Source organism: Phalacrocorax aristotelis, chromosome 10 (genome assembly GCF_949628215.1).
Source record: "Phalacrocorax aristotelis chromosome 10, bGulAri2.1, whole genome shotgun sequence".
In the NCBI taxonomy this organism is placed as follows: Eukaryota; Metazoa; Chordata; class Aves; order Suliformes; family Phalacrocoracidae; genus Phalacrocorax; species Phalacrocorax aristotelis.
The window spans coordinates 17,480,748-17,507,679 of NC_134285.1; the positions used below are offsets into that span (position 1 = coordinate 17,480,748).

The 26,932-nt window shown below is 39.4% G+C and overlaps 1 protein-coding gene across 1 annotated transcript in view; it reads left to right on the forward strand.

Annotated features, from left to right (window-relative positions):
* The first annotated feature begins 10,647 nt into the window (after nucleotides 1-10,647).
* MYBPC3 (myosin binding protein C3) overlaps nucleotides 10,648-26,932 on the forward strand; it is a 70,425-nt gene continuing 54,140 nt past the window's right edge. The window contains exons 1-5 of the mRNA XM_075105398.1: nucleotides 10,648-10,789; nucleotides 19,558-19,824; nucleotides 26,148-26,243; nucleotides 26,497-26,583; nucleotides 26,732-26,880. Of these exons, the coding sequence (XP_074961499.1) occupies nucleotides 10,765-10,789; nucleotides 19,558-19,824; nucleotides 26,148-26,243; nucleotides 26,497-26,583; nucleotides 26,732-26,880 (624 nt within the window). The 5' untranslated portion in view covers nucleotides 10,648-10,764. The remainder of the gene's footprint in view (nucleotides 10,790-19,557; nucleotides 19,825-26,147; nucleotides 26,244-26,496; nucleotides 26,584-26,731; nucleotides 26,881-26,932) is intronic.

Consider the following 26,932-nt stretch of genomic DNA (forward strand, 5'->3'; position numbering starts at 1 on the left):
CAAATCTCATGTGCATTCAGTTATGCAGATACAGCTCATGTGTGGTATCTGAACAAAAAACACACTGGATTATAGGGCTTTATCCATCCATCACTACCTTTTAATTACTTAGAAACATCATCAGTGTTGTCAAACTAAGTAACAAAAATAATAGGTAAGATACATTGCTGTGAAAGAGACTAAAGTACTGAAGTAGATTTAAAAAAAAATATACATACACACATACCCGTCATTATTTTCTCCTGTGCAAGTGAAGCCCTGCCAGTTGAATAATTTCTATTCACTTATACCAAGAATGGCGCATATATATCCCTATCCGGTTTAGAGCATAACAATTAACCATGTTCTCCTGTGGTTTCACTCATTTTCCTGCTCCTGTTCTTTCCTCTTTCTTGCTTACCTCCACAGTGGTATCTTGATTTTAGCTTATGAACCTTTCTGGGAAATAAGTTGGAGTTAGCCATGTCATTGCAGAGTTCTAGTATGAAAGGTTTTCAAGCTTTTAACTGTGGATTTTAGTCCCTACTGTAAAATATTTAATAGTTACTAATAACAACTGCATTGTATAGATTACATTCGAAATGCAAAATAAAAGATAATTTGACACCTGAGACACCATGGTAGAGTTACTCAGTACATCTAAACACAGAAAAGAAAACCAAAGTCAACCAACACTAAGAAAATTAACATTTTAACTTTTAACATTATTTAACATATCTCCACTGTGTTCAAGCACTCAGAAATCAGGAAATTTCATCACGACTCTTCCGAAGTAGATGAGGTGAAATGAGATAGGTCTAGAATGAAGAAAGGGTTTTGTTTAACAAGATTAAAACGTAGTAGAACATGCCAAATATGACAGTTTGGAAGTCATGACTAACCAACATAACTAACTTGGAAGCTTTTCCGAGCTTGCTCTTCACTGAAAACAAAAATAGTTTAAAGTGATGAGATTCTTACAGACCCAAGTTCTTGAAATTATAACTAAATGTAGACAGTTTTATCTACACTAACAATCTCACTGTGGAAGTGAAAAGTCTGGTGACATCACTGGCTACAGTATCTCCTTGGAGTCAAACACAAAGCTCCTGCTTAAAAAAGTCACAATGTAGTACTTCCCAATTCTTCTTCCCAGTTCATGAACACGATAAATACCTCAATCAATGCCAGAAATCAACTGAGAGTTAAAAGTGGGCGAGGGCTTCAGAACTTTCCTTATCCAAGACAAGAATATTAAATAGAAATTATCTTTCGGTCTTATACAAAATCTTGCAACCCAACTTTTAGTTACTGGTTTTTGAGGATCATGTATATTCTCCTAGTAAAATATTTTTTTCTTCAGTTAGGGTTAGGATATGTCAAAGCTATAAAATAATTTAAGAAGAGATTTTGCTTCTAAAATTTTACTGTAAGAATTTACTTCCTATAGGTCACAGGGTAATAAGCACTAAATCAGACTCGTATAGACTCCATCCGCATCCATATTGCAACTGTGGGAGGGAAGCTGAAGGCACTGAAGGTAGCTCTCAGAAGACCAGAACAACACTCAACACTGACATAATTAGGGTTTCTTCAATACTGAGCTACAAACTCAGGACTTTTCTGCTTGGTACTGACGGTAACCCTCCAACACTGACTTGCTACTAGAAAAAGACATTTGCCCTCACCAGTCTCGCAGACTTGATATTCAAGAAAACTAGAGGATTAATTCTTCTCTTCATAAAAATGTCTTTATCACAAACACAGCTTGAAAAGCAGAACTGATCATTCTGTGACACTATAATTTGAAGAAGGACCGTTTCCTCTTGCAGGAAAAGTATGATGACTGAAAACACCTAAGTGGTGAGATAATTGTGGAGATGTTTAGGATATCACCAAAGACATTTCCAGCTTGTCAAAAAGCCTTCTTAAATCTTAGAGTCCTAGTTTTCCATTTCCTTGGCAAGTCTTGCAAAGAAAACGATTAGATTCTGGAGAAATAATACCAAATTAAAATAAACATTCAGACAGAAACAAGAACCTTTAAATGAGGGATTTGAGCACTGTGCATTACTATGAAATATTATTTTAGAGCAGTTACTTGTACTTGAATTAAAGAATTTGCATTTTACACTGGTTTTGGCCACAAGTACCATGGAAATGGAAGTAGAAGAATCTGAGGAAAAATATTTCTGAGGGCAGTATTATTTGTAATTAAAACATTTTTAAAAATACTATCGAACATACTTTAAGAAACAGGTTTAAAATTTTCTTTAGCTCCAGAGTTGAAATCTTTTTCTCTTCCTCTTGTTAATGCTTTGAAATACTTTTTCTAAAAATACTCACTCCCCATCTGGTTCTGGTTAGGTTTTTCATCTGTGGCATAAAGAGTCTGAATAATCATGTGTTGCAGCTGTGAAGGAGACTAAATTATGATGCTTCTCCACTACAGTACCATTTGTATCCCATCCAGCCAAACTGGTCTGGAGAGCAGGCTGGCTAATCAAGCTGAATCCTCACCATTCAGTTGCATATGCAAGGAGAAACACTTTGGCTTTTTAAGAGAAAAACACCAAAATTAATGTGACAAAATCACTGGTTCAGGAAAACTACAGAGAAGCAACCATTCTATATTGTATGAAAGTGGCCAAGTACCAGACAGACAGATGTGCTGGAAAAGGGTAGGCCAGGTCACTGGAGAGATGACCCATGACTAGCGCAAGTTCATTGGAACATTTTGCAGCCCGCTGCTGTTAAAGATCATCAATCCTCTTTCAAAGCAAGCATTCGTACTACAGCTGAATATTCAACTTACATATGACCTTTGCAGCCTGCTTTTAAAAAAACAACCACCTTTATTAGCTGCTGGCTAGACCCTAATCAATTCTTGTGGGAAGATATTATTCAGAAAGCTATTGCTGAGCTAAATCCAAAATACTGAACTTCAACGACATTTTAGACTCCCTCCAGCCATACATCAGAGGTGTAGAAGGTAGAAAAATCGCACTGGCTGTACTGAGGGATAATTGCTTATTATGATTTACAGAGATAGCGTATATTTTTTAGTTCTACCAGTCAAAGAGAGCTTTAGACCGTTCTAGATCTCAGCTGCTAGTCACCTACATCAGACAGAACTGCAGGTAAAGGTGCTGTCATTTGGTTTTGCCTGACAGTCCACATTTATCAAATCCCCCAAACTTTCTGAAAAATACATATATTAATAAACTAATATATTTACTGGTTTTTGCCTCCTCCTTCATTAGATTTTTTCTCCATAGCCTTATTTCAAGATCCATACACTGCCAGAGTCTTATAATCTGTATTTGTCTTCATTCTTTATTACAACAGGGCTTATGCTCTGGACTTTCCCAGGGTTTTTCTTCCCCAGTAAAGCTTCTGCCTCAGTTTACTTTTTCTATTTGTATCCCTTAATACCTTTTTCTTTCTTCCATTTCTTTCTAGGTTTTTTTCTCCCTCATTCAAATCTCTACACAACAAAAGTCACTTCATAATAATCAAGCTTAATTTAAACTATAGTGCCAACTTCATAGCAAGCACATATATCACATGACAGTTCAATTCAGTTTATTTACTCTACTACCCTAATTTTGCTTATACTCTAACCGCACATTGTAATTCATAGCACAGACTTTATCACTGATGGAAATACAATAAGTATTTTTTCTTTGACGAAGACCAGAAGTATATTTTCTCCATGGGAATCCCATTTCTGTGTATTTAAAATTTATGGATTACTGGCAGAAAAGACTATGATATGACACACACTACAGTACTCTGTGGAAACCAATTCCAAGAATTTGCATTTATTTCTAATTTACTTTGTGTGTTAACTTGCTGTCTTACCACCTTCCCTTGTTCTAAGCAAATCTAAAAACAGATTTAGATACCTTCACGTATCAGTATACCTAAAACACTAAAAATGTAAAGCTTGTCATAAGCAAAGCTACTGTAATGAGCCCACTAGTCTCATCCTACAGCCAAGTAGACAAAGAGGTTTGCTCTTTGAAGCAACAGTAATGTAGCTAAAACTTCACCAAGTTTTGCTTTTCCTCTCTAACAAATTTGCCTGTTGCAGTTCAGTTGGTTCAGGTGAGCCTGTAGTATTAGGGAGGTCTGTATATAACCCAAGTTATTGGAGTCCTATTCCAAGAGCTGGGGAATGTGAACTTCTTCCAAAGAACATGAAAACAGCAGTGGGCTGCAGATAGTCTTTCTCCTTTTCTCACTCATGACTAATCTGTCTGCTTTAGCCCCATTTATTTCTCCCACACCACCTTAATTCATCACACAGGATCACAGAGTGACTTAGGTTGGAAGGGACCTCTGGAGGTCACCCCATCCAACCACCTACTTGGAGCAGGCCAATTAGATCAGGTGTCTCAGGGCAACTTTCTTTCCATTCTCTGTTTCTTTCTAGTCTCTCCACTCATATAGCTGCATCCCCTTCTTTATGCCTTCAGTTCCTCACAGTGTTACTTTTTACTACTGGGGAGTCAAAGCAGTACGTGAGAATGAACAGAGCAGTCTATGGACAGGAGGAGAATAAGGATGTGGTAGAGCAGATAAGGTTTAGCAGGAGGTAGCAGAGGAGAAGGAAGGGTGGGAGGAGGTGTTGGGGAGACCAAGGTTATGCAAAGGATTGGGGAAGCGGCTTTGTGGTAGGAAGGAATGCAGTTTCTGTGCTTTAAGGGCTCCCTCTGAGCTTTTGTTTTAAGTCCCCAGCAGCAGAGCAGCAGTGCTCTTGGTATGAGAAGCCCTTGACCACTGATGGCTTTGTGCAGAATGCTCCGATGCCTCTGCCTTATGCAAAGTAAAGAATGTTTGTGTGCCGAGCCGGGCATTTGCATATACAAATCAGTTTGGGTTTGTTTCAGATTTAACTAACTAATTCTCTGAGGTTTGAGTGTTTGCTTTTAGACACATAATTCTAGAATACTTTAGACATTCCCTCTTCCACTTTTTCCCACCCACCAACACTCTGTACTCTGTTCCTTCTCTAGACTCAGCCACCAGATACCTCCATATAGATCCTCCATAGATCCTCACTGCTTTATTCTCAATGTTAGTTTTCAACTTTTGCTTGGCTAGTCTTATTTCTTCCTCTTAGACCAACTTTTCTCACATGTGCCTCCAGTAAGAGTCTCTTTATGGGAACGGTTCTCAGTTCCAATATATTTGTTCAGCCATTTATAGTTTTCCCATTCCACAACCTCTTAACACTTTCAGTCTTATCACCTACTGACTCCCAGTTCTCTTCCCTCTCTCCCATGTGTACCCCAGCTCTCCATTCAATATTCTTGTCCTTTGAAGATCTGTTTCAAACCCCTCCCACAACCTGGAGCCTCCCTTAGTTTTCTTCTCCCTACCCATACCCTTCAATCACATATTTTTATTTCCTTGTGCTCTGCTTGGTGTGCTCCCTTCTCCCTCTGAAGGTCCAATTTTTGCTCCCCCCCAGCTCTCCCCACCATTTTGTATGCACCCAAGGGAGATGCTGTTTGGAGCACAGGGCAGACGTGCTGTTTGCTCTTAGTTCAGGTCACAGTGGCCCAGAGACAAACACAGAGAAAATTCTGCTGACCCAACTGACAGAGTCGAAAGTTTTTCGGAGGATAAAATCTAGAAAGTTCTCACTGAGCAGATGTAGACTGCATTCTTTCCTATAGTCTAGAATGTGGAGTAACTCAGGTTGGTTACCATGAAGCTAGTTGAAAGTACATCCCTGAAATGAAAGCAAGTTAACTGTCAAATGTCCAGAAAGATCCCAAGTATGGGGTGTAAAGGGTAGGGGTACAAAATGGTTGTGCAGGGTGAAGCTCAAATAAACAGGATCAGCATTACCCAGATCTCGTAAACCCTTGTAAACTCAAGTTCTGTCAGTGAGGCCAAGTGCCTCTGCACCGTGCACCCCAGAGGTCTGTGCTTCAAAACCACAAAGGAAACAGTGTGCCTGGTTTGGTGGGTACAGCACTTCGGTGAATGACTCCTGCTGGACCTGTGTGCTGCACTGAGCCAGCTCAGCTGTCCCACCACCCACACCAGTAAATCTGCAGCCCCCTGGAACCCCCTGGAACTGTACTACCTCCTCCTCAAAAACTGCTGAATCACAGAGGTGATATTTTTCACAAAACAGAACTAAGAGGCAGAGAGACAAATAAACAGAGACAAGAAATCTTATGGCGTGACAAAAACTAAAAGCAAAAAAAGCCCAAAGTAGAAAAGTAATATACAGATTTACCACTTGGCTAGCTACATTCGGGCAAAGTCGCAACAGTCTGAAAGCGTAGCCTTTTAATAGGAAGTTGAATAGTCTTATTAGAAGGAGGTGCTGCTAATTTTATCCAAAAATAATAAATCCCTGGGTTTCTCTGCAGAAGCCGTCCTGCAGCTATCCAAAATCAGGAAGATACATCACATGGCCTGTCACTGCAGCCCATCTATTACTGTCATTTTCAAACTTGACTTTTTACTACATGATGAAAGCCACTGTCTGAAGCACAGAACAATAATTTCAGGCTTGCAAGATCAGTCCTTTGATGAGGAAAGACACCCTTTCCCCTCTCATTAGCTTTTTTAGCAAAGCCCAGAGACGTTTATTACGTGTTGCTTCACTATGCTTGTACACCAGTTTCATCTGCATATAGGACGAAACCACACACTTTCTAAAAAATTGTCTAGTGTTGCTGTGCACTGGTAAGTAGTTATGATCCACTACGCATCTATTTTGGGCTGGTGTAGCCATCGTTATCACATATTTCATTTGCATAGCAGTTTTGTTATTAAAAGTGGGTAAATAAATAAATAAATATAATGTAGAAAATGCTAGAAAAAAATTTACTGTTACAACAGTGCTGCCACCTGGTAACCAGAAGTATAAAAGCACAGAAAGCATTAATTTTGCTCTGCCTGAAGACACTATTTTAAATAGCATTTGAAATCACAAAAGCTGCAAAGTTATAACTGGAATAGGATCATTTCCTGCAGCAGCCTAAATCATTCCCATGGCTCTGCCTCCTTGTGGAGAAGCAGTAACTCATACCCTCCCCAGATTAAACTCGATTCAGACTCCTGGAAAGTATCTATGGAGAATGACCAGTTAAAGGACTGACTCACCACAGTACTTGAATTAAATATGCTGGATCTTGAGCAAACAAGTAGTCAGAATTATGTCCACATCTAAAGTTATTCATGTCCTACCACTAAATATTTACAGAAAGAATAAAATCTACAGTGATAAAGATATGGAATAGATAAAAGAAATCCTGAGAAAAGAGATCCAAAGAAAATAAGATGTCGGGTGTTGTCAGAAGTAGAAAAATCCATTAATGAAAAGGAAAATGCTACAACCACATTAAATGAGGAATATGTATTTAAACAGAGAAAAAAAAACACATCTAAATGTTGGTAAACATTGAATGCATTGGTAAAAGGTACCCAGGCATATAAGAGTCCATAAATCTTCAAGTCTAAAGTAGTTTCCAAGAGAAAGTGCAAAACAGAATAAGCTTATTTACATGACCCCAGCAAGCATCGTTGGGATGAACTCCTGCATGCTGTACTCCCTACATTAATAAAGAAATGCAGAATATATTGTCTAGCTTTCCTTTCTAACCCACAGTGCAAATGCTTCTTCATCTTATCTATTTTTAGTGAGCTATTATCCTAGCATATTAGCTTTTTCAGTTTAGCATAAACTTCTTTCAAATTCCCTAGGAAATAATGGCTCATAGACTGTTACTCAAACCCTCAAACAACACACCTTTAGAATTCAGTCTAATGAATTACTGTGTCCTTTGAATGGCAACATGGTTTAGATCATCCCATAAATTTACAGAGAAACACACATATGCAATTAATCTGCAAGTCATGCAATGGCATTTGCCCTGGAGGAAGGAGAACCCCTCCACCGCTGTCAAAGTGATAGAAGTGACCTCTTACAGACACACTGTTGTCAGATACATGCCTGACAATTTTACAGAGAAATACCTGACAATAAGAAAGCAGCAAATAAAGGAAAATATTTCCATACGTAATGTCAGGTTTAAACCATTTTAATGTAGATTTACATAGCTGTATTTTTTGTCCTAAAAAATTGGATGTGCTGTGACAAAAGTATAGAAAACAGCCAACATTCAGACACTGAATGGCAATTTCTGTTCTCCCAGAAGAAGAAAATATTAAAATTAAAAGTTGGGAAAACTCAGAATCAATAATAGAATTCCTGTTTTTACAATATGTATTTCAACAGTGGAATCACCACTGTTGGAAAGTATTGAGACCAAGGAGTAAATGTCATTTGACAGAGAAATGAGTATTTAGGTGAATAAATAATATTGAGAGTTCCAAGAACTTAGAAGAAATATTTAAGATGTACTTAAGCCAATATCTGTTAGCATTCAGAATGAGTTCTGTGTTAGATATCAATTATCCTATATTTAATTATTCCAAGGTTCTCAGTTCTTGCTTTGAAGCACCTCCTACTGGACACTCATAGAGAACAAATACAGACTTGGATTATATGATAAATACAACATACCTGCATTTTAAAGCGTTTGTATATAGGTATATATTTTCTTTAAACCCATATAAACGGGTTTATTTCCACTAACACCATTTTAGTTAATGGTAATAAAGGCCTATGGTGCTAACTGTAAAAAAAATTCAGAACTGAAAAATCTTTTGACTCCAAATCTAACATGAAGTGTCAGCACACTATGTATTTTATCAACTCAAGAACCTCAAAACATAGCATATAGGCTTTCAGTAAAAGTAATTATTTGCTTATAGGTGAGGGAGAAAGGATGAAGTAGCAAAACTAATTTCTCTAGGCAAAATGATTCCTGAGGAAGAGTAGCATATTCTGATGGCAATTACTGGAAGTTCATGTTTTAAATCTCGCAGCGGTGACTCCTAGCCGATAATTTTCTTTGTAAAGATATTTCAAGGCGACATGCTAGAGAGGCAACTAAGTCGAGAAGAAGCATGGCTTTTATCACGGTCCACTTCGGGATAATCTGCAGATTTTTTTTTTCAGTCTCCATATCAGCTGGTGCTAGCTCTGCCTCCTGTGGCCTCCACTGGCTAAGGTCTGCAGGGAGACAACTCTTCCCAGAAGGGATTTGGATGCCCTTGCAACAGCACATTGACAATCAGATCTGGAGAGAAGAGAGAGTTAATGGCAGCTCTCTAATAGGAAGAACCCTTTAAGAAAGGAATAATGATCTTGACTAGTCGAGTGGCAGATTTTTCATTTTGTGGGACACAAGCCCTTTGAAAGATTTTGAGTCAAAGCAAATAGCCGAGATTTCCTGACTCCCAGTGAAATGCCTCAGGCACAGGACAGTAGGTCAAAAGCATATCATGCTAACTTGTGCTCCACTAGAAACAGAGGCAACAGAAAATGTACATAGGTCACATCCTACCCATCCTCCTCAGTTATATGTAAAAAGTTCCTTCAGGAGAAGTGGAGGAAGTATTTGACCCAAAATCAGGAGAGGGAGCAGCAGTCATTCTCACATGTTCACATTTGTCCTATCAGCCTACCCAGACAGTCAGACTTCAAAGACAGACACCAAGTACGGTGACTGATGGGCTGCCTGCACACTGGTCTATTCTGATCTCCCTGCCAAAAGCAGAAATCCTTTAAATTGAGGTTTTTACAGGCTGGTAAAACTGGAAAAACTGAAAATCGCATTTTTCTTTAAATTCTTTTTTCAACACCAGTGGTAGCTAAAATGTGCTAAATGCTTGGCCTACAGAGTTTCTCTGATAAAGCTCAAAAGGAGACAGACAAAAGTGAAAGGCAATGGATACACCACCAAGTCAACAAAGGGATGATTGTCTACAGTTACTATTTTGACATATGCTAAATGTATGAATAAATAAGAAGCAATGACAGGAGCATGAAATGGCAATACCAGAGTAATTTTCTAGTGAGATTTTCCCCCAATCTTTTCTATATAATTAAGCAAAATTAAAATTTCTAGAGATATCTAATAGAACCTTGGAACTATTCTTTAAATGGTACTTAAAAAAACGACTTGCTAGTTTTCAAGAAATGTATGCTGTGGATGGGGACGGAGGATAGAAACTATTTAAGTAATGTCACGCCTTCTAGTTGTGACTGCAGATGTCAGTAATGTATGTGTCTCTGAAAAAGAAAGTTCTTTCCTGAAGGTTAACGTTTAGTTCTACAAACACAGCTTTGGGTAAAGGGTGGGGAGAGGGAGAAACAAGGGGGGGACGCTCTCTGCGGGGCTTTCAGTTCTCACCCAATTGTAACAATAGCAAAGATTGAAACAGGTAGCAAGAATGCAAGCAGAGACATACTTAAATTACAGAACCAGCACACAGGAGATGTAACTATCAGATCTAGTTTGCTGAATGTGCTATAAACATGGCAGTATAGGAATTCTTCATGCAATACATATGTGACGCTGGAAAATGTACTGTACACATGTGCAATGTCAGATTGTGCTCTGGTTTGTACCAGCAGATCAGTGGTAGCCAGTCTTGGGTGGTTTGAGCTCTCTGGCTCCTGGAACTTGGCTATATTTATCCCACTGATGTAGCCTGTCAAGTGTTGTCTGCTGTTGATAAGGTGCCATAGTTGACAACAGTGGGGGATCAAAGGGGAGGAGCAGGATTGGGCCTTCTACCAAGTGTTTCTTTAAAGGGTCTCAAAAGCCCTGTGGTCTCATTCCTGTTTAACTCGGGCCCTGCTTTCCAGCTACAACTGGGACCTTCATCAGAAACAAAGTGAAGATGCCAGAGCCTGTAAAGAAAACAGGTAAGGATCATAACTAGCAGACAAAACCTTAGAACAGCTTGACAGAGAAAAATGTGAGCAGCTTTTCTATGCTAGAGAAATTAGATGTCTCAGTAAAAAAAAAATAGGAAAAAGAGACAATATTTTATGAAGTTATAAGCGACATTGCAGAGTAATCAGTAACTAGTCTGGCAACCTTCAGGCACAGAGTTTTCTCAAGAGACTTTGGATGAGGAAAGAATAGAGGTGAAATCCATTTAATTCTCAGATACTTTTCACTTCTCATTTCCTTTCCCAGCCACCTTTAAGACTCTGAAAAAAGCTTGCAGAGTCTCTCTTGGGCAGTGAGGCAGTATAAACCTCTCCTGGCTTGGTTTTGTTTTTTCCCTGCTACTTTTGAGGAAGTGTATGCGGCAAACTTTGATGATATCTGTTGTTAGTGAAATCTCTGTGAAAACGAAAGCAAATGGCACCTGGTTCAGAGCTTACTCTTTCTAGTTCTTCCAGCCAGTGACAGCAGAGCTCTAGGAAAAAAGAAAACATTGTACTATAAAGCATATATGCGTATTTCTTTTCACTCACACTCTTCTATCCTCTCCCCTTGAGCCAGAACTAGCCATTTTCAGAAAGCCGGGGTCACATAGACCAGTGCAAATTCTGCCCCATTAGAAAAACATCAGGAAAAGAATGCAGATTTAGGAAGGTTCTAATTTAAAATTGATAAATGAGGAATCACTGCCCACATAGGAAAGAAGGGGAGGCCGAGGATGGGGTGTAAGGTGTAATGAATCTGTTTGTCTGAGAAAGAGGAAGAGAGCCTAGAAAGCAGAGGTAGGGAGAGTTTAGCTTCAGGACACCTGTGTCTGGGTAGAGGAAGATGGTTCAGGGGCACTTTGTGTCCATAATTAAGTTTGGAAAAAAATGTTGTCAAAAGGTAAACTTATGATTGTTTGAAGAGTGTGCACATATCCAATACACAAGGCTGGAGAAAACGGTACTAAATCAATTCAGATTCAATTTTAGACTTCCCACTTCAGTGATTCCAGTGTATACCAGAATCAATACTACCTGAATCTATAGTACAAGGTGCATGCTTTTTTAATGAAGTGCAGTTTCCGGAGTTAGTCAATAATAGCTGTAGACACTTACTAATGTAGGCCTTTGTGCTTTGCAAAGGATTGAACAGGCACCTCCTGTTAGGCTGGTCAATGGGAAAATCTCCTGTGGTCACCACAACAACAGAAGAACTTGTTAAAAAGAACTTTCATTTTGGCCCAAACATCAGGAATCATCCACTGCCAGAGGCAGAGCACAAATCCGACCTGTATCACCCATTAAGAACTGCAAAGCATTAAAGCATGATTAACTCCAACAAGATTCTTCATATTCTATATGATAAGTCTAAAGCAACAGTGATGACAAAAATCCTTCAGTTTTATCAGAACTATAACATCATCTGATGTTCTTAAAGCTGCAGTTTCTGAAATCAGATGGAAGTAGAATCATATATAAAAAAGCAGTATATACCAGACCTTGCAATTGTAGAGAAAACTTTGAAAATATAAGCTGCAAAGGTTCAGCAATCACCCCAAAAACAAGACATTCATAATAATATTGTATTTTTAAAGTCACGTGATTTTTGAGACCTATTGAAATGTCTAATGTTTGTGGTTGGCAATGCTGGCAAAAAGAGATACGATGGAGTAGGCAAAATTTGTCATTGCGATCACGTAGGCGTTGTGACTTTTGATTTCTAATGTTTTAACTGCCTTTAAATTAACGTTTTCAATCTCTGTGGATGAGAGGCAACTTCCCTGTCAGGGAAGATGCCCATCTTTGCTAGCTAATGGTGAAGAGAAATTCTATTCCAGTTTATTTCTCCAGAGAAATCTAACAGGTGTCTAGTATCACCAGTCCTACAGGATTCTTATGAAGAAGCCAGCTCAAACACTATGATTATCACAACAGGGAGAGGAAAAGCTCCTATTACCCACTCTGACCGAGACAGAACCAGTCACGTGGCACATAACCTCTAGAGGGGATCTTCTCATTCTTCCAAGAGACATTAATCCCTTTGGTTTTCTCTTTCATGTTGTTTACATAGTTCAAGCCATTTCAAGATGGGATAATGTTGAGCATAATCTCAGGAGGGCTGAATAATCATCTAGCAATTCGTAGAAAGGAAAATGCTTATGCCAGAGAATGATCAGAGATATTCTGCCTGTATCTGCTGTTTTAACAAACCTTTTAACATATTAAAAAAAAAACCAAAACAAACAAAAAAACCCACAAAACCTAAAACAGTGAAGTAGATTTTCCAACAGACATTCTTTTACTTTAAACTGTCCAACTGAAATACTTCAGGGTAAGGCACTGCCCTATTTAATTACAGAATACCAGAAGAACTGTCATAGATTTCCAGAAAATCCATACACTCCCCAAGAGCTACAGGATTTAGATGACCTCCAGCAATTTAGTGTCAGAGCAAACAATCAAACATTGAAAAGCATGTTTTTTTGCATGGTTCTGTTGCAGAAACTTTATGTTCTTCTCCCTTTGATTTAAACATTTCATAATCAATCTCTGTTCAAAGGCTCGCTTTTTAGAAAGTTTTGATGGCTTTTTGTGTTGTGAAAATTCAGAAAGGTTAAAAAAAACCCCAACCATTTCCCTAACAATATTTTGTGACAGTAAGAGGAAACAGCTGACCTTTTAAACACCAAATTTAGTAGATAAATGGGACTTAATGGGAAATGTGTGCATTACTATATCTGGAAAAGGAGAAGTCTGGTATTACTCACCTTCTATGAAAATCAGTCAATTTTTATTCACGTATTTTATAGTTTGAGGAGTCTGGATTTTGCAGTTCAGATTAGGGAATTTTATCAAAGGTTTATAAATAAGGTGGCTTGTAACTACACAAAGGCTTTTTCATTATTATTAATAATAATCATAATAATTAATGTTGCATAATGAAAAGTAGACTGTAGAATTTTAGTTTGAATCATCATTTTACATTTTCAAGCACCTAGGACAGTAAAGTACCGCTTCATGATCTTCTGTGCATTACAGAAATACAAAAATAAATAATAATAATTCATATAGATATATTTTCCTGCTTTGTAAGTTAAGATTCAAAGCAAGCTGAACATTATTATCCCCATTTTAGAGAAAGTATGATGGATGCATAGAGAAAGAGGTGACTCTGTTTACTGAAACTATTCCTCGCTTGTTGCTCATGTTACAGGAATTTACAATCTCAGCTGCTGAAGGAGGCAAGGAATGATAAGATTGCATAGTTCAATAGCTTTTAGATCATGGAACAATTAAGCTCGTAATTGCAAGAAGCCACTTAGGTCCCGACTGAGGAATGTTTAACATCTTTATATAGTTCCTCAGCAAGGAATTTACAAGCTCCGTTACTGAAGCCTGCTTATCCACGGTTTGGCTTTTAACTCAATGGAGGAGCAAATGGTATAAAAGGAAAACTGGATGCTAAGTGGAAGTACTAAAGCAAAGATACATTTTCACATGAAGTCTTAACAACTTAAGGAATTCTAAAAGCTAATATTACTTTCATAATATTAATTCAATGCATTGGCCAGATACATATTTTAATACCAAATACACAGAATGTGCAGTAACTCAGCTTTGTGGGAAAAAAACCTGTGACAGACACTATTTTTTCTAATTACATTCATCACAGATTTCTGTTGGAGTTTGTAGCACGTGCATTCAAACAGATACATTAGCTTCTCCTAAAACTTTTATACCTTTAACAGTTTTTATTTCAGAAAGGCAGAAATACCATTTGAAAGCCTTATCTAACACACGTTCTCCTTAAGTGTTTATCTCCTTCTCCTCCAGGTACATATCACAAGTAATGAATGATCAAGAGCTGAAGTCAGAGCCACTGCTCTGAAAAGCAGGATAAAATAAGTAATGGCTCCCCTCTATCCCTCTACCTAGTTAAAATCACTCTTGTGGAATCCACACTTCTTCCTCACTCCATTTCACATGCTTCACACATACTTCAAATTCAGTAATTTTTAGGAAAAGGTTTCACTTAACGCTTGTGATCCTTAAAAAGCCAAATTATTTAGACGATGTGGCTAGGAAACAAAATTTTCCAGTCATTTAAATATTATTTTAATATACATCTCATCTCCATTTTCTTCCACCAATAATGAAATAGGAATATCTCTTCTAGCTCCTAATACTAACTTTATTCTTATTAGGGATACAACGGTACTTAGTAGCTACTTACCAACAATTTGATGCTGTATAAAGACAACAGGAGACCAGTCTCTGCCTCAAAACAGACAAAATAAAAGCCCAGTAAATAGATAGATAGTTGAACAAGAGAGAAACGGAAACAATGATTAGTACAATAGATAGTGAGCTGGGTAGTAGCTTAGCCATTTTCTAGGTTTTTCAATAGGAAAGTAGGGAAAAATTTTGAAGCAGAGTAGTGAACCAGGGTGATGGTGGATCTTAGAAGGAGATTGCTTCAAAGCAGGTCAAAAATTAAGGGAGAAAGCATGAAGGTGCTAGTATGAAGATTCAGTAACTGGCAGCAGTAGGAAGGTAGAACACTAGTTTTATTATCTTATTTATGTGAAAAGAGAAGGAAATTGGTTTTGGAACTTAAATTATTTCATTCTAGTTTAATTTGGCCAAAAGCAAATGTATTTTATATTTCTTCAGCTTCCTGATTGAGAGATCTATTAATTAGCAAAATGCAGTCTGATCATGGGCCTCCAAGTAGAGCTTTATGTAACTACTTAACGAAGCTGTAACTCATTTAACACACATAACAGTACGGCTGATGTGTACATCTTCAGGTGTTGCAAGACTTTTAAAGGACGGCTGCTGCATGCAAGTTCCAGTAGCAGCAGTGTTAGCCATGGAAAAGTTTTCTGTTGCAGACCACACGCTGCTCACTTCCCCTTCTTCCTGGAGCTGAAATTTGCTGTTTTACATTACTCAGAAGTTATATGAAATTCTTTGCATTATGGAAGATAGAAGTGATTAGGAAGGTTTGGATATGAGCAGTGAAGTGCTGAAAAATGGGTTAGTACAAAGCGGCTCTAGCCTCGTTTTCTCCACATCCCTCTTCTCTCCTGATGTTAAGTCCCCACAGCAATTCCAATTCTATCTCCACAAAACACACACACACACAGAGCACTTATCGCTCTCCTTCCCTTCCTGTCATCATCACCACCAGAAACTCATGTGCATCTCTGCCCTCTTCAGAACTGCTATAGTATGTTAGGACTAATGTCACCTTTCTCTCCCTTTGTGCAGGGTGGGTTAGAATTTACGGGGTGGCAGAGGATGGGTGCTACTTGGCCACTGGGTGCCCCAGTCCAATGGCTCCTAAGTGAATTCGACGCAGGTCTGGATAAACATGTGACAGTGCCTGAGATCTGTCAGTGCCTGACAGGCACAAGAGCTGTAAAACATTCCACAGCATCATCTGAGAGGTGTCGCAGTCACTGGGGGGGTGGTGCACCCAAGAGTGTTTTGAGTGTGGGACGGATATGTGGAACTTAGAGGGGTGTACCTGGGTAGAAGCCAGATGTTGAATTGAGAGAGATTGTCAAATGGGGAATGTGTTTCTGATAAAAGCAGGCAAAAGTGAGGCTCTCCGGACAGACAAGGAGTTTTGAACAGTGGTGTTTAGGAACATTCCTAATGAGGAAATAACTCAGATTAGTGTAACTGCATGAGAAAAAAAAATCTGCTCGTGACCTTGGATTTATGTGTTACATAAAGTAACAGCCACAACAAAGGAGACTGGGAATAGCTGATCTCTCACTTCTCTTTCTTTTGTTAAGCAGCCAATTTTTCCCCCAGAAGGAAAAATGATGGCATTCTCTTCACATGCTTGTTCAGCAATATCTCTTCTGCAATAAAGTTATTTCTTGTAAAATCTCCAGCCATATATCACTACTTTTCCTTTTCAAATATGAACAGTGAAAGACAAAAGGAAATGCAGATGGATACAGAGAGACACTATTTTGGACACAGTCACCCATCACCCACTGACCCCGAATCTCAAGGGCAGAAAAATTACTCTTAGGTTCTCCTTTACTTGTGAAAAAGTGGCTTCTCAACAACTGTTCTTTCAGGCCTTTATTCTAATGGGAGAATTTTGGCTTTTCCAGTTTTATGCTTTAGTGGCTGCTTATCATTTTACATTGGAACCAAAATTAGTCTTTTGGCAGGAAAGGGAGAGGAAAAAAAAAAGACATAGAGAATTATTTGTAAACTACTACACATGTATTTAGCTTTCCCAAAAGTCAGAAATATTATGTGGTGGTGGAGATTTCTCACTGTGCATGTACTTCTGGCCAACAATCTGTTTTTGTGGAGTCATCTAAAGTAAATGTAAGAAATCCAATCACTTTGCAGGGTGTGCAGCAGATCAGAGTTACTTCCAGGTATGCCTGTCTTGAAACCCTGCCATTTGTAGGCTGGAACCTTTACAGGCTACGTTGCTGTTAATTAATGTATTTATAGATTCTTTTGTGCTTAAATAGAAGAGTGATGATGATAGCACTCTTAGCTGCCTTATCTCTAGCTTCACAGGGAGAGGAGCCAGATGGTAGGTATTTCAGGAGTGGGTTCCAGGACTGACCTGGCTCCCCGTTGTGTGCTAGTCTGGCCACCTTTACATGTCTTTTGAATTTTGTACATCGAACCTGCTGTCTACAGCAACTCTTCTGCAATTATTCACGGTACACTGCACCAGAGCATACCCTGCTGTGTAACCTACAGAAGCGCAATACTGTATCAAAAGATGTGCAGCTGATAACAGGCATTTGAGCATTACACTATAGTATACAGTCCTATATTCTACATGGCACTATATACTGTTTAAGGACAAGTATACCACTGACAGGCATGAGGTTAGGAAAAACTCAGACAAAAGCATGCAGGGCCATTCCACTCTCAGAGGAAATTTTACACATTTATATCTTAATGTGCAAGAAAAGCGTGCAAAAGAATACAACAGGAGCTCAGTCGAAGCTACTATAGGCTCAGTGCAAACCAAAATTGTTTTTTTTCAACAAATATATAAGGCAGAAAATATAGAAAAAAGGAAGAGAAAAATGTAATTTAGGATTTTTATAGAACAGAGGAAAAATACAATAGATACTAAATTCTAAAAGTATTTGTAATTGATATTTCAATTGATGTTTAAGCAGGTTTGAATCCTTTGCAAAACAGAGCCAGAAACATAAACTGTATTATGGTTAAAGTCCAAAGGCCATCAGGTGAAATCTTTGTAGGTGTAACTTTGCTGAGGTCAATTAATTTATGCAGTCTGAGGACATGCTGCAGGAATAGAGATTTTGTGTAAGGAACAGATGCTATTAGTAATATACTATTTATACTAATTAAAGCACCTGTTTGAACATGAGTAAAAATTATTTCTGTTAAAATATTTCTATGCCATGTTTCCTTCATTTTTATAAAGCAGAAACAAAAGTTTAAATCTATTTATAACCATTGTTGTGGTGTTTGGGAGTGTTCTTGTTGCTGCCCAAGTAGAAAAGCCATAGACAATTTGCCACAGAGGTGACAGATATAATTAAATGTGATGGAATTACTAATATCTCATAAAAGCCTGGTTATCCAGGGGTAAGTCAATAAAAAGGTGACATAATGATGAACAGAAAACATTCAGTGCATGAATCAGAATGTTAATTACTGGTATTTTTATACATTATCATATCTCATAGCAATTAGCAAAAAGATAATATATTTCATTAAGACCAAAACATGAGCAAAAAATTAAAAACTTGATTAAAAATGAAGTTAAAGAAATCTAAATAAACCAGGGTAAAGAAATTAGTAAAATAAGTTACTGTATTAACATCTGATCTTGAGAAAGATGAGGACACTCGTGGACCAAAACCATGATACATTGCTTGTTTTCCAAATTCCTACCTATAGCACTGCTTTGATTACATATGAACCAAAACAGATAATTTGGTTCATGCATGTTCACCCCATATATTTATTAATTAATTCACATTATAAGCATCGCAAGTGCTTCTTGACACATAGAGGAAATATTTTGATCCACTTTGTAATTAAGCAGAAGTTGTCGTAAGTACTTTAACTTTTAATGCTGAACTAAACATTTGAATGCAAACAACAATTTATATTATTTTAGCTGGAATAATATTGTAAGGGCCATCATAGGAATGTGCATCCCTTTCACATTAAAGCCTTGATCGGCCAAAACAGAAGGACTATAAATGAACCGTTAATTCAGCGTGGTATATTAGGACACAGGTTACTGCACAAACTGCAGGTTTTTTGGGGGAGCAGATCCTGACCTGTTTAATAACTGTATCAAGCAACTGTTAGGACAAAATTAATATTTCTGAGTAAAACTACACGGCAAATTAATGCAGAGAGCTTGGTATGTAAGAATACATATACCGTTTTGTCATAGATGAAAACATTCACTTATGAAAAATCAGAGCTCTTTATGGGGGAGGGAAAGAGGAAGACGGAGAGTGAGGTGAGTTTGCTATCCATTCCATTTTATTTCGGGACAATATGGTGAAGATGTGACATCTCAGTCAGAGACAGAACTTGATAAACACAAAGACAATTCCACAACTTCTCTGTGGAAAGTGTTGTCATTTATCTATTGCAAGGGCAGATGGGAGAGAAAGGGGACAGCTGTTGCAGCCACAGCAGCTGACTACACCAGATATGCCACAATTGCAAAACAGACTTTTTGTGAGCCCTCTGTCTTTTTTTAGTTTCTGCATTTACCAAAAAGCCCAAGACAACGGAGGTGACAGCCGGAAGCACAGCTGTGTTTGAAGCAGAGACAGAAAAATCCGGCATCAAGGTGAAGTGGCAGCGAGCAGGCACAGAAATTACTGAAAGTGAGAAATATGTCATCAAGACAGAAGGAAACAAGCATTTACTGACAATCAATAATGTAGGAAAAGAAGATGATGTGACATACGCTATAATAGCTGGAAGTTCCAAGGTCAAATTTGAACTCAAGGTCAAGGAACCAGGTACAACATTTCCTAAGCAATTATAATTTCCAGTCCCACATGCAAACTTCATGAATGAGGTCCGTGGAAATTAGCCTAACTTAATACTGTAAAATTTCACTACCAGCAGTATATCTGGTTTACCTGCTTATTTGAAGCTACTCACAGAATCACAGAATCCCAGGTTGGAAGGGACCTCAGGGATCATCTAGTCCAACCTTTCTAGGAAGAGCAGAGTCTAAAAGTACTGTTTTATTACTTGCTTTGTTACCTCAGTGCAATTTCTCAGCCATTTAGATACACTAAGAGTAATATAAACAACACAGGCAACTGGTTATAATCCTCTCAACTAAGGAAGGCTGGTGATTTGGGGATATACCTGACTCTTTTTCCTGTTGCCTCAGTGCTTGTTAGCATGTCCACTAGTGACATTTCTCTGTAAGAACTGGAAAAAAGAACAAACTCCAAAAGAGGTAGAGCAGCCTATGTCCATTTTAAGATACCTGGAAATACCTAGAAGAATATATATTATAAAATTATTATAATTTTCTTTTTACCTTCTTTTAAGGATCATCCCTACTTATACCAATGTTGTTTAGTCAAATGAGGTAACATTTAAATTAAATTTATTAAGTAATATTGCTGTCTGTTCTAACTTGAAGATGCTAGTTTCCGTTTTTGATATGTTAGATTGTTGCTGACAGTTACAGGGCCTGTTGGGGAGTTGATCATTGGGCCTGGGTAGATGGTCTTGTGATAACTGAAGGCTAGCTCGGGATCATTCTAGGTAGCTGAATTGAAACTGGCTCTCCTTTTTGCAGCTGAACTGGAAAAATGAAGAAAATAGTAAGAATATGATGGGTGTAGGTTTGAGATGAGCAAAGCACAAAGGATTGTAATTCTAGATTGCTTGTAATTTAATTCCTTAAAGAAGGATATGCAAAATAGTAATAAACCAGCCTTTGACTTATCAGGGGACCTGTGATTTTCTATGTCAAAACATGCTGTGCTAATTCTATTTTCACTGGCATACTTTGGAATCAAAGACTGCTTTATAATTAGCTTCAATCTCTTTTGTCCTCCTTCAAATTTCTAAACACCGGAGTCAATTAGAACACGTCATGAAGTTCAGTAAGGAATATGGCATGCATTGCTCTCATTCCATTTTATCATCCTCTTCCTTGCTCTCCTGCACTAACATTTCAGAGAAGAAGCTGCCATCTTCTTTGTTTCTTAACAGCTACCAACTTCAGGTAAAGCCTTCTTTCTTTTTCTTCCCTTTTTCTGAAGCAGGGAATGGTAATGTGTTGTCAAATGAGGAATATTGCTTATGAAGACGTGGAAAGCCATTTCTTGTTATCTTCACAGACTCACAGGTTGGAAGGGACCTCACGGATCATCTAGTCCAACCTTTCTGGGAAGAGCACAGCCTAGACAAGATGGCCCAGCACGCTGTCCGGACGACTCCTGAAGGTGTCCAACGTGGCCGAGTCAACCCCTTCCCTGGGGAGATTATTCCAGTGGTGACTGTCCTCAGTGTGAAAAAATTCCCTCTCATGTCCAATCAGAATCTCCCCAAGAGCAACTTGTGTCCATTCCCCCTTGTCCTTTCCATGGGACTCCGTGTAAAAAGGGAGTCTCCAACTTCTTTGTAGCTACCCCTTAAGTACTGGTACATGGGGATGAGATCCCCTCTGAGCCTCCTTTTCTCAAGGGTGAACAGACCCAGTTCTCCCAGCCTATCTTAATACAGCAGCTTCCCAGTCCTCTGATCATCTTGGTGGCCCTTCTCTGGACCCCTTCCAGCCTGGCCACATCCTTTTTGTACAGCGGGGACCAGACCTGCACACAGTGCTCCAGGGGTGGCCTGACCAGCGCCGAGTAGAGCGGGATGATGACTTCTTTCTCTCTGCTGGTGATGCCCTTTTTGATGCAACCCAGCACCCTGTTGGCCTTCTTGGCCGCAGCAGCCACTGTTCGCTCATGTTGAGCTTGCTGTCCACCAGGCCCCCCAGGTCCCTTTCCACAGAGCTGCTCTCCAGCCAGGTGGATCACAGTCTGTGCTGCACTCCTGGATTATGTTTTCCCAGGTGCATGACCTTACACTTCCCCTTGTTGAACTTCATAAGTTTCTTGCTGGCCCACTCCTCCAGCCTATCCAGATGTCCCTGCAGAGCAGCTCTCCCTTCTGGAGTGTCTATTTCCCCACTCAACTTGGTGTCATCTGCAAACTTCATCAGGCTACACCTGATGCCGTTATCCAGACCACTTACAAAGATGTTGAATAACATTGGGCCCAATATCGATCCCTGGGGGACGCCACTAGTGACAGGTTGCCACTTGGAAAAGGAGCTATTTACCACCACCCTTTGGGTGCAGCCTGTCAGCCAGTTCCCCACCCACTGCACAGACCCCTTGTCTAGGCCATAACACATTAACTTCTCCAGGAGGAGGCTGTGGGGGACCGTATCAAAGGCCTTGGAGAAGTCCAGGTAGACAATGTCCACCGCCCGCCCCATGTCAACCAGGCAAGTCACTTTGTCCTAGAAGGCCACCAGGTTTGTCAAGCACGATCTGCCCTTAGTGAAGCCACGTTGGCTTTTCCCAATCACGGGCTTCATTTGACTTGTGATGGCCCCCAGGAGGATTCGTTCCATAACTTTCCCAGGGATTGAAGTAAGGCTGATGGGCCTATAGTTACCCGGATCCTCCCTCGAGCACTTCTTGTAGATAGGGGTAACATCTGCCTTCCTCCAGTCCTCTGGGACATCCCCCGTTCTCCATGACTTCTCAAAGATTATGGAGAGTGGCCTCGTGGTGATGTCAGCCAGCTCTCTCCACACCCTCGGGTCGATGGCATCTGGGCCCATTGATTTGTGGGGGGTCAAGCTCCTGTCGTAATTCATGTACTAACTCTTCCTTCACCGATGGTGGGTTGGTGTTTGGATCAACCAGCATTTTCATTCCCAAAGCCTGGGACCTGACAGTGCTGGTAAAGACAGAAGTGAAAACACTGTTGAGGGCATCTGCCTTTTCAGCATCGTTGGTGATTGAGTCTCCTTTTCTGTTTACCAGTGGGCCTATGTTTTCCTTCTTTTTCTCCTTATGGTTGACATGTCTGAAGAACCCTTTCTTGTTATTTTTGACATCTACAGCCAGTTTCAATTCAAATTGGGCTTTTGCTTTTCTAATTGCGTCTCTGCACTCTCTGGCTATGCCCTTGTAGTTCTCAGCGGATAATCCTCCACTGCTCCATTTCTGGTGTGCTTCCCTTTTGGATTTGAGTAGACCCAGGAGGTCATGGCTGAGCCAAGGGGGCCTCTTGCTCCGCCTACTTCCCTTTCCTTTGTAGGGGATAAGTTGGCTTTGTGCTTCCAATAGAGAGTTCTTGAAGAACCCCCAGCTCTCACCAGCTCCTTTGTCTTCCATGGAAGCTTCCCATCGAATCCCTCCCAGCTGAGCCCTGAGTGCACTGGAGTTTGCTCTTCTAAAATCCAGAACCCTTGTCTTAGAGCTGACCTTCAGCACACTCAGCAGGATCCCGAACTCCACAACATTGTGGTCACTGCAGCCAAGGCTGTCACTAACAGAGATATTACAAAGCAGGCTTTCTCGGTTTGTGAACAGCAAGTCCAGCAGCGCCTCATTCCTGGCTGGCACATCTAACGTTTGCATCAGGAAACAGTCCTCTATGCACTCCAGGAACTGGTGGATGACATGCCAGCTGCCGTGTTGTCCTTCCAGCAGATGTCTGGGTAGTTCAAGTCACCCATCAGGACCAGGTTCTGTTGGCCAGAAGCTTGCTTTAGTGCCCCAAGTATCGCTTCGTCAGCGTCGTCATCGTGGTTAGGAGGTCGATAGCAGATGCCCACTGTGGTGTCCTGCTTGGAGACGACCCCTTTGACTTTAACCCAGAGGCATTTGATAGAGCAGTCATTGTATTAAGCTGAGGAATAAATTTCCTGTGCCTAAGGCACCCATTTCCAGATGTCAGAAGTCCACACAGTAGAGATCACAGAGGAAATCTCAATGTACATCTTTAGAATTCTCTGTCAAGCTTTTCAGTTTAACTATTGAAAAGCAAAGCAAAGCTAGTCTAACCAAACCTGGCTAAACTAAGATGCCTGAATATTACACCTGTTTTTTGGGGGTTTTTAAAAATTATTCTATTTAAATACAAAATTTTAACAAGCAACAAAAATTTTACAAGTTATGCTGTGATGTTTTTAGGAGTTCATACATTCCCAAAAACTGTCTCAAGAATCACCTGCTAATAAAAATATGTATTTCAAAAGGGACTTGAATACAATGAGTACCTTTATATTATTTACATATCACTTATTGTTACTACTTCTGTATGCATTAAAGAATCAGTTAGATGGGAAATTGAAAAACTTCCCCAGGCTTTTCCTGGGAAAAACTATAAAGAACCAAATTCACAGAATTTTCTCATTAAAAATGTCTGAAGATGCTGAGGATACATGAACTCACTTGTTTTTTGGGACATATTGTCCTTCCTGATCCATTATTTTTTCCTTTCAAAATGATCCCCATTTGCCACATCTGGTATTTTAATTTTCCCTTTTTATTTTGGGGAAAAGCCTTAAACTCAGGTTGTTTATATCACCTCCTCTTCTTTGCTATCCCTGTTTATTCTAGCAACATGATGGTAGTGAGATCTTCTGTTCAGCTGAAAAGATACTGTTGAATATTTAACAGGAGACAAAACATTCTGTTCCAGATGAAAAGACAGTGCATGACAGGTTATGAGGAAGGGAAAATCCTGGTCTGGATTAGGACAATTTAACAGCTGTCAGGCCATATCAAAGTATGATCCTGCTGGCCATCTCATCCTGAAAGTAAACAAGTATATATTATACTAGTTATATCTTCCTCATTGTCTTTCAGGTTAGTTGCAGGTAAAGCCTGCTACAGGCAGACAGCCTACTAATAACAGACTTACGGAATTTGGAAATGTAATCAATACCTAAAAGCAGTACATCTCTGGCAAGCACACGTCGGTGATGGAGATATCGGGATGCCAAGGGAGAGCAAATTTTCCTGTATACATTACATATTGATGCCTCAAAATAACTCTTTTCTAAAAAGCGATGCATCCAAGTTATGGGAGCATCTATGCTACATTAGGTAGAATAAGGTTTAGTTCTTTCCAGTAAAAATTGACTTGAAATTAATTTGGACAAGATCCAATGGAATACCTTCTAACAATAAAAGCAGAAGAATTTGATACTTAGGTATTAAAGTAATACCAATTTAAAATCACACTGTTTTCTTTCAAGCCACAAATACAGTTTAGGATAAAAGGCATAAATTTTCTGAGAGTGGGGTTGACCCATGTTCATAAATTCACAGATGCTGCCTTGTTTTTCAGACCTTACCAAGATTAGATTGTTAAAGAGTAACTGGATTACCTGTTATTATTTTCACAAACAGTAACAATTTCAGGTCTTGTTATCAAAAAAATTGAACCCTAACCTGCCCAGACGCAGCCACCTCCCTTTGAGACAGAGGAGCCACTCAAATTAGTCATCACATGACACAATAGCACCAGAAATCTCTGGCAGAAAAGGCATCACAAAAAGCTGGGAAACTGCAGCGGTGCTTGCGGGAGAGGTAGGCAAGGCCCTTTGCAAGCGGCTCTGCAAAAAAGAGTGGCTCTGGAGAAAAAAATGAAATCCTTCTGCAACTGATCCGTTTCAAGAAATTCTGCCTCCCTCCATCTGCCCCAGTTGCTCACTCCTAACCTCTTTTTGTACATTTCTCTCTTCTCTACCGTGCCGAACGCATTTGCCTGAATTTGTCTGTGAGGTCATAGTTTAATTGAGAGGCCATAGGCTTCCATGAGCCATGGAGAAATGACAGACATTTTTAAAATACTTTCTTGGTACTGATTACCAGCAGTGTCTAGAGCTTCTCCCAAGTTGCACACAGCAATAGCATTTGGAATATTACAATCCAACAGCAGAGTTAAACAAAATCTTATGAATAACCAAATTGTTAACAAAAATAATAATTTTTCTATTTAGACCATGGAAGTTAACACCAAATAATAGTGTTACACATCAGCTGACAAGTTTCTACACATCAAGACTATAGAATTTAAAAACCCAGTCATCAGTTCTTTCCAAGCTTGGCAACAGTGAGCCTCATCATCCAGCTTCAGTAGGCCCCTTCCCTTTCCAGCACATCCTCTAAATTCTGAAAGCCACAGCTAATTTCTCTGCATTTCCTAACATATATTAAAAGCTGTTCTTTTGCAAAATTTCTTCAGAAAGGAAGTAGAAATATGACTTTCTCTAATCTTGGCTTACATTCATTTCCAGAAAAGAGCGAGACAGTCACTCCTGCTGAAGCTGCTCCAGCCCCAGCTGCCTCAGAATCACCTGCTCCACCAGTAGAAAGCAGCCAAAACACAGAAGGTAACAGAGAACACTGTCATCAGCTCTGGTTCGTTAACAGAACAGGAACAGGGAAGCCTTAGAGTCAGTGAGGCAGAGACAGTGGCTGAAAGCAGAGCACTAGTGATGAATAACAGAAAATAAAGAATATGGACTTTCAGAGACGGAAGAAACACACTGAGATATTTTGAAGTGACTTAACAAATTCACCGTACGGGCTGTAGCAGGTGCTGATGCAGAAAGTTCTAACTAGTAATCCTGATGTTTATTTCAGTTGCATCTGCTGGGGCTCAACCAGAAGAGCCTCCAGACCTTATTGGACTCTTTGTGACACGACCCCAGGATGGAGAAGTTACTGTTGGTGAGTACAAAAGTGTGAGTCAAGTGATGTTTGTAAACTGTACCTGCTGCTTGACTATCTAGCTCTCCGTGTACAGGATGACAGCAGGGATATAACAGATTACTTGAACACTATTCATAATCTTATTTTAACCTACTTCCCTTAAAAGGTGGAAACATCACGTTCACCGCCAAAGTTGCAGGTGAGAGCCTGCTGAAGAAGCCATCAGTGAAATGGTTCAAAGGAAAGTGGATGGACCTGGGAAGCAAAGTGGGGCAACATATCCAGCTGCACGACAGTTATGATCGAAATAAAAAGGTACAATTGGCAGAGAAGGTTCTCCGTCTTCTAGTTACTAACATTTAATCTG